We start from the raw sequence: 12,446 nt of genomic DNA on the forward strand, positions 1-12,446 counted from the left end.
CTGCAGGGCACCTCATGGGGGACCTGACTGGAAGATCCAATGCTTCTCATGTTCTCTCCAGGGCACTTGAGGGGCCCACCCAACCCACCCCATCCTGTCACACACTGCACATGATCAGTATAAACTCCAAGTTTCTCCCTGAAGTTCGGCAAACTTGAGCTCCACAAAGACCATCATGCTCTCCACCTGCCTCTGTGCCCTCAGCAGCTGCCTGATTTACTCTCCCAGATGGAGAACAGGACCCTATGCCATACTCCTGATGCTTATGTGGGAAACCTGACAGTGTAGTGGGAAACCAAAGAGATTCTAGAGTGAATGGGAGGCCGGACTGCCCCCAGGGAAGTCACTGTCCACTGTCTGCTTAGTGTCTGCTAAATGCCCACTATGAACCTGCTCAGTGTCTGTTGACTATACCCTTGTGCCTGCTGTATACCTACTGGATGCTTGCTGACTACACGTGTGCCTGCTGCATGCCCACCAAGTACCTGCTGAATACATGTGTACCTGCTGAGCATCTGCAAAGCACCTGCTGAATGCCTGCTATATGCCCACCCAGTGCCCACGAAGTGCCACCTGCCTTGTGCTGGCAGTGCACATGCCTCCAAAATTTCAGCAGCAAGCACACAATGAACATCTGTGCGCTGGGCCCCATTTTGGACATGCTACATGGGCTAACCCATCTAAGTATCACCACAGTCCAATGAGTGAGGTAGAGACCACTGTGACTCCCAAACATAGAGGGAGCAAAGCCCAGAGGAGACCTCTGGGTTTAAACTCACCCAGGAGGAAGCAAGGAGAAGCCTGCCACATGGCCCTGCCGGGCACCAGGTGCTGCACAATCCTCCATGCCTATCTAAGCTCCCTAAGGAAGAGGCCCTGACCACAGTTCATTTCCATCTGACAAATAATAAAATATTGATTCTCCAGGTCCTTGGACCACGAGGCATTTGGTGGCTTCCTTGTTTGTGAACATGAACTCCCACCCTGCTGGTGGCACCACAGCCCTGCCCCACCAGAGCAAGGTACCCACCTCTGCCCAGGGGCCTGGCTGGACATGGTGACAGAGCGAGGGGAAAAGAGGGAATCAGAGACACCCTGGCCAGAAACAAAGGGCTGTGCCACCCTACAAGCTCCAAAGTGAGGTGGGTCTCTTTTATCCTTGCTCCTTTATCTACAGGTCCCCCGTCGAAGCCAGGGGCCCCCACCTGGCCTCCCTTCCTCACCTCCCAATAAATGCTGTTATTATTAACCCCTAAATGCCCCAAATCAGCTTCCCTCTGTCCTCACTGTTGGCCACCCCAAGCTGCTATGCCCACCCTGTACCTGGCTACTTGCATGCACGGAATGAACACAATACATATCTGGTTTGTAAAACACCAGAGACAAACTCCAAGGTCCTCGACCAACAGCTACAAACAAATTCAGTGTAAGGCATGCTCATCTATGGTCACATTAAGAATTACACAAGCCCCAGATTCAGACACAGTACCTCCACACACCATGAACCATGGGACTTCTCATGCCTCAACTTCTCATCTGGGCAACAGGGGAAGCAACAGGCTCCTCCTCCAGGTCACTGCAACAACCCACAGGGTACACCCACGTGGGCTCTAGCACCTCTAGTCACTCACGTTGCTATTCTATTGGAACCCTCCATGGCTCCCCATCACCCACATGCAGGGCCTGTCCCAGGGCCCTCTACCACACAACCACTTCCCTCCTAGATCTCTGCCCACACAGCCTGCTCCTTGAACAGTTCCTCAGTGTACAGGGTTCCAGCAGCCTAAGCCCCACCCTAACCAGCTGGCAAACTCCCCAAACCAAATGGACTGGAGAATACCAACAACCACTGGGTTAGTCCAGCCCAGGTACAACCCCGGCTCCCCCTCCAATGCTCTCTGAGCCTTGGTCTCCCCCTCTGTAAACCAGGGAGGATGCCATCAGCTTCTAGGGTTGTTAACACAAGTCTCATGGCAACAGGGACCTCCACCCACCCATCTGTACCTGCATAATTCCAGCATACAGAGGGACACAGTGCAGGGCTAGTGCTGCCAGCTTGTTCTCTGGGGTAGGGCCATCCTGGGCACTGCAGGGTGTTGAGCTGTATCCCTTGTCACCACTCCACCCAAGTCATGACAACCAAAAATGTCCCCAGGTGCTTACAAGTGTCCCCAGAGGTCAGAATCAGCAGGAAACACACATTTATGATGCTCCCCCAGGACTGCACTCAGGCCAGTACCCCGCAAGCCAGACCCCACACCTGACCTCTGAATGGCATTTCCCAGTCCCATTTAAGAAGAAATCCTCAGCACCAAAAACAATCCCAGGCTCTGAGGGTGTCACCTCCCCTCACTGGAGCCGCACTGAAGGAAGCCACAGGCCCTGAGCCCAAACCAGGAACCCTCCAGTGCAGAGAACAACAGAGAAAGGCCAATGGAGCCTTCCATAATGCCTAGAACAGCCTGGCAGTGTAACACAATTAACCGGACCAGGGCCAGAAGGCTCACTGCATGAACAAGAGTCACCAGAGGCTGTACCCCGAGCCAGCTTGGGGACAGTGATAGCAAACACCCGCTCTGGCTGTATGAACCAACAATGACCACCACTGTGCCACCAACCGAGGGCCAAACAGCCTGCTCACCCCCTGACTGAGGCGGACCTTCACCTTGCACAGCCATGGTGACTCCAGTGTCCAGGCCTCCCAGCAAGGCCTGCGTGGCAGGGCCCTGGACCCCCACTCAGAATTCAGGCCCCCCACATTGAACCTACAGAAGCAAAATCTTGGCGGAGCCTGCATCCTTCAGCTACCAGATGGTTCAGAGGCCCCCGAAAGCAGACCCAATCTTCCATGATGCTCTAGGTCAGTGGATCTCAAACTGCAGGTGAGACCCATTGACCAAGGGAAACACCTTCTGTAAAGGGCTAGATAACAGGCGGCAAACACAAGACCCGTGGGCCAAATCTGGCCCTCCACCTTGTTTCATCCAGCCTGGCACCTTATTTCTACCCAGTGGCAGTGCTGGGCTCTCGCTTAACTATTAAGGAGTAGTTACATTTATACAGTCCTAAAATTACATTTAGCCCTTTGAAGGCAACTCTGAAGCTGATGTGGCCCCCCAGTGAAAATGAGTTTGACACCCCTGGGCTAGATGGTAAATACTTGCATTTTTGCCTCTCCAGGCTACATGGTCCCTGTCACAATGGTTGAACTCTGCCATACACCAGGTGTAAGCAACTGGACATGGCTGTGTTCTAATAAAACGTTACTTAAAAGAACAGGCCCAAGTGGTCCAAGATGGCTCTGCAAGCAACAGAAGGTTCAAGTTCATGCTTTTAACTCCTCATTCTGGACAGAACACGTGTGCTCATCCTGGGCCTGAACATCAGCTTTGCCTCTTCCCAGCTGGGGCCTCAGTTTCCCCATATGTACAGAGAAGAGGGAACCCCTCCTCTCTGAGGGTGAGTGAGCAAAAACAATAGGGGTTTGGTGAAAGCTACGTGGTGCCAGGCAGAAACTGAGAGTGCAGAGGGCAAACCTGACCTCTCACCACAGGGTTACAACCTCAAACCTTCACCCCATGCCCCCACCGCATCATGCCACATTCCTGGTCAGTTCCTGATGGGCCCCAGGGCCCTGGCTCCTGCTCTTGTCTTTCTGGCATGTTCACCATCACTGTTGGACCCAGTGTGGCGTGAGGTACCTAGTTCCTGGTGGTGGCTGAATGAAGGGTCCACCTAAGCCTCGAAAGGCAACATGGTACAACCTGTCAGCCAGCCAGAGAAGGACAGATGTGCACTCCTACAGATGGCCCCTAGGCCCACCACGTAAAGATTGTTTCCGCAAGGAACCTGCATTCTGCAGGCTCTGTCTCAGCCTGAGGAAGAGTATCCCAGGCTTGTCATTACAGATGACCTGGATCAGGCAAAACAATAGCAGTCTATTCTCTCACAGCTCTGGAGACCAGATGTCCAAAGTACAGGTGTTGGCAGGGCCATACTCCTTCTGAAGGCTCTAGGGAAGAGTTTTTCCTTGTCTCTTCCGGCTTCTGGGGCTCTAGGTATCCTTGGATTGTGGCTGCATCACCCCAGTTTCTGCCATCATCACTACATGACCTTTTCCCTGTGTCTGTGTCCTTTCCTCTTTTCGTAGGGTTGTCAGTCATTGGATTTAGGGCCACCTTAAATCCAGGATGATCACATCTTGAGATCATTACCCTAATTACACCTGCAGAGACTTTTTTCAAAAAAAGCACAGTCACAGGTTCTGGGGGTCAGGACATGGGCAAATATTTTTAGGGGGTCAGGGTGTGCAGCTTACGACAAGGAAAATGCGGGGGCCTTCTAGGGGCAGGGGAGAGCTCCCCAACCTCTCAGCAGAGCAGCTCACAGAGTCCTGCATGCATGGAGGCTACAGATGGTACCAGACATTTGGAACACCCGGCACAGAGGCAAATGGTGCCAAAGGCAGGACTGGGGCCAGGACTAGGGCCAGGACTGGGGGCAGCCTCCAGGCTTAGCTCACCTGAGCCACCACTGCACTTTCCCCCAGCCTGTGCAGAGATATGCCTATCACACAGTACGACCAGAACACCCCTGTTCTTTCAATGCAGCCAGAGCTGCAGCCAGGCTGAGCCATATGGACTGTTTTGTTCATAGGATTTTTCTGGCCTGGGTCTGTTCCCTGAGATGCTCATAGCTTCCTGTGTCCTAAGCCCCGGGCAAGAGAGCAACACACCCCACATGCAATCTATCCATATATCCTGGCAGCTCTGATGCTGAAATACCACCAAAATCCACTGATTCTGCTCAAGCCATACCCCCCCCCACTCTCCAAACTAGACACTGCAGTGGCCTCTCACTGTCTGCTGCCTTCCCCCTTACCAGTTCAACTCACATCCATCTTTGCAGGATAGAAAGCACCCTCAAATAGTTAAACAGAGTTACCATATGACCCAGCAACTCCACTCGTAGGTGTACACCTAAGGGAAAGGAAGGCCTGCATCTACACAAGCACTTGGACATGAATTATCATGGCAGCACTATTCACAACAGCCAAAAGGTGGAAACAACACACGTCCGTTGACTGACAAAGGATAAGCAAAATGTGGTCCATCTACACAGTGGAATATTACTCAGCCACAAAAAGGACTAAAGAACTGAAACATACCACAATATGGATGAACCTTGAAACATCATACCAGGTAAAAGTCGTCCGACACAGAAGCCCACATGGTGTATAATTCCATTCTTATGAAATGTTCAGAAGAGGCAAATCCATAGAGACAGGAAGAAGATTAATGGTTGCCAGAGGCTAGGGTAGTGAGGAGTGAGTGACTGCTAATGGGGATGTGGTTTCCTTTTGGAGTGACGGAAATGTTCTGGAACTAGGTAGAGCTAATGGTTGCACAACATGGTAAATGTTCTAAAACACCATAGCATTGTACACTTTAATGGGTGGGTTGAATGTGTTGGGAATTATATCTCAATACAGCTGTTACAAAAATAAGAAGCAGCTCAGGCTTCTCACCATCACAAACACCCCTCTCCCAGGCAGAATCCAGGGTTCGCAAAACCACTGCAGCTTCGCCTCTCCCACCCTCTCTCCACAAGCCAGCCTCTCCAGCCTCTGACTTGTCTTCAACTTTGCCACGCCCTCCCCACCTCGGGGCCCTGCACCTGCTTGTCCCACACACAGAGTACTCTTGCCTTGAAAGGAGGGCTCTGTCTCATTCTCCAGGTGTTGCCCCCCCCAGCCAGTCAGGCCACATCACCTTGCCTCTTCTGAGAGCCTGTGTTTCATTCATTTGCAGCAATTCTCTCCTGTTAAAACCACGCCAACTTCCCAAAAGCACAGCCCTTGTATGCTCTGTATGCTGCATTATTGCACCCATCATAATCCCTGGAACATGCTGGACAATCAAAAATGTTATTAACCCTCACTGGTATGACTCAGTGGGTTGAGCGTGGGCCTGCAAACCAAAAGGTTGCCAATTCGATTTTCTGTCAGGGCACATGCCTAAGTTTGCAGGCCAGGTCCCCATTTGGGGGCAAACAACAGGAAAACAACTAATGTTTCTCTCCCTCTCTTTCTCCCTCCCTTCTCTCTCTAACAATAAATAAAACCTTTTAAAAAAATGTTATTATGTGGAATGAACAAGTTACATCAACTTTAGAGGTGAGGACTCAACGAGTTAAAAACCTGCTCAAAGTCACACAGCAAAGCGCCACAGCCCCTCCCTGCACATCACACTACCCAAGTCTGAGAACGGTAGAGAAACACTCATACACCCTCAACATGAAAGTGATCTCCCTGACATCACACCCTGTCCCCTCACCCAACCTGGCCCTCATGCCCCTGCTTCACAGGAAGGTGGCAGAGTTGATTCACTCATCATGCTGAATGGCCTTTCACAGAAGAAAGCACTGCGGGCATGTCCATCACCACTGAGGACCGTGAGCAGACAGACAGAAACACGAGTGGCCCTGCCCACTCCAGCAGTGGGCAAGCTGTCCTTCAGAATTCATGGGAGAGGAGCAGCTACCAACAGGGCCATGCCCCATCTGTTAGTATGTGCAGGCGAAACCCTAGTGTGTACTGCAGAGAGAGGCAGTGAGGGAAGGCTGCAGCCACAGAGTGAGGACAAGACAGGAGCCTGAATTAAGTGCGTTTACTCACCTGCAGCAGGCACTACAGATAAGCCACTTGCCACAGGCAATGGCCAAACGGATTGGGAGCAAGGTTGTTACTCCTGGTCCCAGGTAAGAAAAAAGTCATCAGCCTGTCCAGGTGGCCCAGTCATGAAAGTAGGGGCAGAGCTTTGAATTCTATCTGCCCAGGCACAAGGGCTGTACCCTGCCCACTCTGTTCTCTCCAAACTGAAGGTTTTTGGTCCTCTGCACTGCTGACACTGGGGCCAGATCACTCATTCTCCGTGGTGAGGTCTGTCCATGGGGTGGTGAACAGCATCCTTGTCCTCTACCCACCAGGCACCAGTAGCACCCCCACCCCCCAGTCACGATAACCAAAGCCAAAAATGTCTCTGGTCATTGCCATATGCCCCTTGAGGGCTAGAAATGCCCCCAGCAGAGAACACTGCTCCATCTCTAAAATCCAGTATAAACTCATCTCTGCTCAGAGACCACGCCCACCCCACCTCCCCAAATCCTGAAGTAAAGGAAGGCAAAAGAGAGAGAGGGAGAGAGGAGATGTGAAATGGTTACCAGGGCTGAGAGAACTGCTGTCTCTGTGTCTGAAAAATCTTTTTTAAATCTATTAATGGATGAACAGAAAAACAAAATGCGGTCCATCATACAGTGGAATATTATTCAGCCATAAAAAAGAATAAAGTCTGATTCATGCTTCAACATGGATGAACCTTGAAAACATCACGCTGAGTGAAAGAAGGCAATCCCAACATGTCACATAGTTTATGATCCCGAATATTAGGTAAATCCATAGAGACAGAAAGCAGATTGGTGGTTGCCAGGAGCTGGGGGAGATGAAAATGTTTTGGGATTAGACAGTGGTGATGGTTGTACAACTCTGTAAATACACTAAAAACCAATGAATTGTACACTTTAAACAAGCATACAAGTGTATAAACAGGCTGTTAAAGAACCTTTTCAACAACAATAATCCATGCCCAACCCCAAGGCAGAAACAGGATCTCCAATCACGAAGACAGCCATGAACTTCACACATCCCCCTTCTTCCTGTCATACTGCATATATTTGACACCAATTGTGTGCTGGCATACAGTACATGCTAGAGACAAGATGACATAGACATTCTTGCCCTCTGAAGCCCTGACTTACAGTGTCACTCCAGTTGCTCACTTTCATTCATTCATTCACCAACTTCTCTCCCTCTATTTCCTGGGCTAGAACATGAGCTGCTGGAGCAGGGACAAGCAGCACCTGACTGACAGTGAGCACCTGATCAATATGTGCCAAATAAATGAACAGAAATGAAGACACTCATTCTAGTCTATAATGTCATGATCTCACAGAGAAACAGGCAACTATTTAAAAAATAACGTGATCTGAAAATTCCACCTGAAAAATCAGACTGAAGCTGAAGTCACAGAGGTAGGTCTGCTTGGGATGGTCAAATCAGTAGCCAAACCCAGAGAGCAACAATGTGGATGTGAAACCCTCTCTGAGGCCCCAACGTGCAGGGTGGGTGTTGCACTGCTCTGCAGGAGCACAGAAGACATTACCAATACCTGTGCAAAGCATGCTTGCCTCCTGGTCCACAAGGAAGGGCTTGCTAGACACACTTCACAAAGAAAGACAAGGCCTGGGGAGCTCCGTACTTTGTTGTGATCACAGAGCCAGAGAGCCGAGGTCCAGGGAAAAAGCCAGGCCACCAACATCAGCCCCAACCCAGCTCATGCTCCAGGGCCATAGCAGATTCCCAGATCAGGTTAGCACATAACCAAGCCTGTCTCTCCACACCAGACCCAGCCAACCGCCTGAGGAAATCTGTTTCTCCACCCTGTTCCTTTGTCCCAGTGGAAGGAACATCACCTGGTGCCCACCATATAAGCTGCATGGGGAAGAGGCAGCGCTCTCCACTTGAAGCTCCAGGACTGAGCACATCTGCCTTCCTGACCCCTTAAGGGCTTCACAGGGGAGGGCATCTGACCTTACCCTCAGGTTTTCTAAAGGTCTATTCCACCTCAGATCTGCAGGTGGAGGCACATGTCCTCCTGCCAACACCCAGAAAATGAGGCACAGACACCAATGATGTAGACACTTGTCCCTTCAGGTAGCAACATGTGGAGTTACTTGTCCCCTCAAGTAGCAATGATGTGGGAGCACCTGTCACTCATCCCCAGGTACCAGTGATGCTTTCAAGAGACATCCAGTTCATATACCTCAGTGTCATCCTGTCTCCCCTAGGTAGCAGTAACATGGGGCCACCTGTCCCCCTCAGGTAACAATGATGTGAAAACACCTGTCACTGTCAGGTTACAATCTAGTGGCACCTGCTACCTCCAGGTGGTAATGATAGCGGTCCCTGACCCTCCAGGTAGCAGTGATGCGGGGGCACCTGTCTTCAGCAGGTAGCAATGATGTTGGGACTACTGTCCCCCATTAGGTAACAATGATGTACTAATAACATGGAGGCCCCTGGCCCTCCAGGTAGTAACGATGTGAAGGCACCTGTCCGCCACCAGGTACCGATGATGTGGGGCACCAATTCCGCCCACGATGCTGAGAGAGTGGGGACACCTGTCCCCTCCGGCCGGGCCAAGCCCCGCCCCGCCGCGCGCCCCGCCCCCGCCGCGCGCCCCCGCCCCGTGCACGCGCTGGACACGCGCCTTCTCCTCCTCCCTCTTGGCCCTGAGGGGTGGGCGCGGCAGCCCCCTCACCCGCGCAGCCCGCGTCAGGCTCAGGTCCTTCATGACCTCCTCGAAAGCCGCCGTCTCTTCTGCCTGCTTCTGGTTGTGCAGCGCGATCTTCTCGCTAAATTTCCGCGGATTGTTCGAAGTCGCCATCTTCTCGCCGCCACCTCCTCCTCCTCCTCCTCCTCCACCTCCTCACCCCCGCCCCCCCGCCGCCACTTGCCAGTGCCACCACGCAGGCGCCAGCCAGGCCCGCGGGCGGCGGGATGTGCGCAAGCGCGGTAGCAGTCTGAGAGAGACGCAGGCGCACGGGAGGGGCGCACAGCGCGGGGATGATAGCGCATGCGCGCGCCCCGCCAGCGCAGTCCGGCCCACAGGGAAAGCAAAAGGAAATTTCGGCGCAGACGCAGTGTGCTTCCTCCTGGCTCGCTGGACAGCGGCTGCTGGCTGTTGGGCAGGGTCCAAAGACAGGCCCGGCGCTGCATTTTCCAGGAGGGAGCCAGGCATACTCAAACCCCTCCAATTTACAGGGATGGGGTCAGATCCTCCAAGGACAGGGAGCATCCTGAATCTGAGCCTTGGTTCAGGCCAGTTCAGCTTTGCGATTAGTCCAGGACGTTGCTCATCCCCGCATTCATTGACTGAACAACTATTTATTGAGAGTCAATGTGCCAGGCAGACGTGGTCCCTGCCCTCAGGGGGTGCACAGTGTGGGAGGGGTCAGACATAATCCATGAACAGACTGACCCAAGAACGTTTCAGGAGGAGATAAATGTAATGGGGAAAATAATTCAGTGATGGGAGAAGGGTTGGGGGGTGCTGGGTCGGAACTTACCAGGATGAACACTTCATAAGGTATATAAATGTCTAATCACTACGTTGTACACCTGAAATTAGTATGATGTATATCCACCGAAATTGGAAAATAAATTATTTTTTTTTATTTTAAAAAAGAATTCAGTGATGGGCTGGCAGGAAAGTGGTGATGTTAGGGAGGAAGCTTCCCACCATCAGCACCATCAAGGAAGGGGGAGCATTTGAACTGAAGCCTGAGGTTTGTGAGCAGCCCCAGTCCAAAAACCTGTGCATCCTTAATACCTTTCTTTCCCTACCACCTCACATTGTACCAGTTCCTATTCTCTGGATCCTCAAGCCCAAAGAACCAGAACTATAGAGCTTCAGCCTCCTCTCTGTGAATTTCTCCAGCCCAGCCTTGCTCAAGGATCCTATTTTTTGCCATGAGATGCTAAAGGAAAGGTCCAGAAATCCCACTCAGACCCATCAGTGAATGGGATAGTAGAATCTCCCAGGCGACAAAGGGATGACCCAGGGAAGCAAAAGGAGTACTGTCTGATACCCAGCAGTTCCTCCCTAAGCAAGGGGATCCCAACCACCAATATCAAAAGTTTATATTCGGGATACCCTAGGGATTCTAGGGCATGGACAGGGAGAAGCCAGGAAGGGCAGCCAGGGGAGTGCGAGGCAGCTGTAATTTTACAAAACAATATTTGTTTTACTAGGGCCAGGGATGGCTGAGGGGGAACACAAGTGGAGACCGTAAGAGGACAACATCTTTTTCCAGATAGACTTTTAGTCCCACTTTCCAACTGTTTAAGGAAATTTTTATATTAAATGTATATACATACATAGATTTTAAGTTGGAGTGTCCTGGGCACTTCCACTGCTCCATTTATTCTTTTTGTTCATGTGGTTTTGGGAACTTTCATGGACTCTAGCATTTTCGCCTAACAAGCATCTGCCCCCCATTTGGGTGGCAAGAAACAACTGCCCTACAGGAAACACTCATTCTGACTTTCAGTCCAAGAAATGTGGACAGGCCTGGTCTCACCAACTCCTTTTCCCTACAAACACCTCTTCCCAAGTAGAAAGACTTGGACAATCAGCAGAGCCCACTGCTGTGACCTTCACCGTTGGTTCAGGGAAGGCATGTGACCCAATCTGCTCAATGAAATGCAATTCTGGAATTTTTGCTTGAATACACTTTCAATTTTTGATCTCAGCTCAGGGGAGCAAACAGAACCCTGGAAGCTGCTGCCTTCAGAGAGTGGGATGTTCCTGGTCATGGGACACACACAGTGGCACACTTCAGGTAGGGCCCTCAGGGAAGGTCTCTCAGAGGGGCCTGAAAGACGAGAAGGTGCCAGCCATGGAAGGATCTGGGGGAAGAGCGGTCTGGGAAGAATCAACAGTATGTTGGAAAGAGAAGCACCCTCTTTGCTTGGGTGGCTGATTTGAAGGATAACACAAGCCTCCAGTGTCAGAGGTCACTACTTGAAGAGAGATAGGCCAAGAGAGTGAACAGAGGCAAAGGCAGAGAGAGAGAGAGATACTATCTGAGCTCCTGGATCCAGCCATGCCCAAAGATAGACAGCCCTGCCTTTTCAGTTATGTCAGCCAATAATTTATTCTCTTTTTTTGGTGAAGTTGATTTGAAGTTCCTTTTCTGTCCCTGGCATTAACTCAGACTGCAGCTTCTAGGAGTCAAGTGTAGGGCTGGGCATCCTACAGAGTGGAGAAATAGAGACAGAGCACACAGATGTCAACTGCAGTAGCAAGTGAAGTGCCAGACCCAGAACTAGAATTCAGGACTGAGAGCAGAGCTCAGCTTCCTTCTCTGTACTGGGTTTTGTAAGGTTTGAATGAGATTAACATGAGGCAAGTCCTGGCTCATCGGCGCTCAAAAAATGCTGGTTACCTTGATCACTTCCAAACACCTGCACATAGCTGGTTTCTGGGGAACAGAAAGTGGAGACAAGATTTGGGGGATGGCAGGGTTATCAGGTCACAAAAAGGGGCTGTGCTCCCAGGGCAGAGGTGAGATACCAGTGCTGGCTCTGTTCACCCTCATTCATTCCTCACCCCAGCAGTGACAAGATCCATCCTAAATCCTAATGATGAGTCAGAGGAAGCCATCAGCCCTACTCATTGCACAATGGCTGGACCTTGACCCAAGCCTTCCTCCTACTCCACCGAGGAGGGCAAGCCTGAGGCATCTGGTGACTCAGGAAGAGTCAACCCTGACATTTTCACTTTCTTAGTTTATCAGAGAAAGCTGCTGCCACCCAGTTGACCTGG

The 12,446-nt window shown here is 51.3% G+C and overlaps 1 protein-coding gene across 9 annotated transcripts in view; it reads right to left on the reverse strand.

Moving 5' to 3' along the window:
• The window catches only part of CRTC1 (CREB regulated transcription coactivator 1), a 59,318-nt gene extending 49,796 nt beyond the window's left edge, over positions 1 to 9,522 (reverse strand). For 5 of the 9 annotated variants that reach the window (XM_037142084.2, XM_037142088.2, XM_037142087.2 and 2 more), the window contains exon 1: positions 9,378 to 9,465. Coding sequence is in view for 4 of the 9 variants with exons in the window: in XM_037142089.2 (XP_036997984.1) it covers positions 9,378 to 9,503 (126 nt within the window). In the remaining 5 variants the exon portion in view is untranslated. Of the gene's footprint in view, positions 1 to 9,377 lie in introns of all 9 variants that reach the window. The other 4 variants (XM_037142089.2, XM_037142090.2, XM_037142085.2 and 1 more) reach the window with 1 other exon arrangement.
• Positions 9,523 to 12,446: the final 2,924 nt, after the last annotated feature.

Source organism: Artibeus jamaicensis, unplaced genomic scaffold (genome assembly GCF_021234435.1).
Source record: "Artibeus jamaicensis isolate MK-2021 breed Jamaican fruit bat unplaced genomic scaffold, CSHL_Jam_final contig_477, whole genome shotgun sequence".
Lineage (NCBI taxonomy): Eukaryota > Metazoa > Chordata > Mammalia > Chiroptera > Phyllostomidae > Artibeus > Artibeus jamaicensis.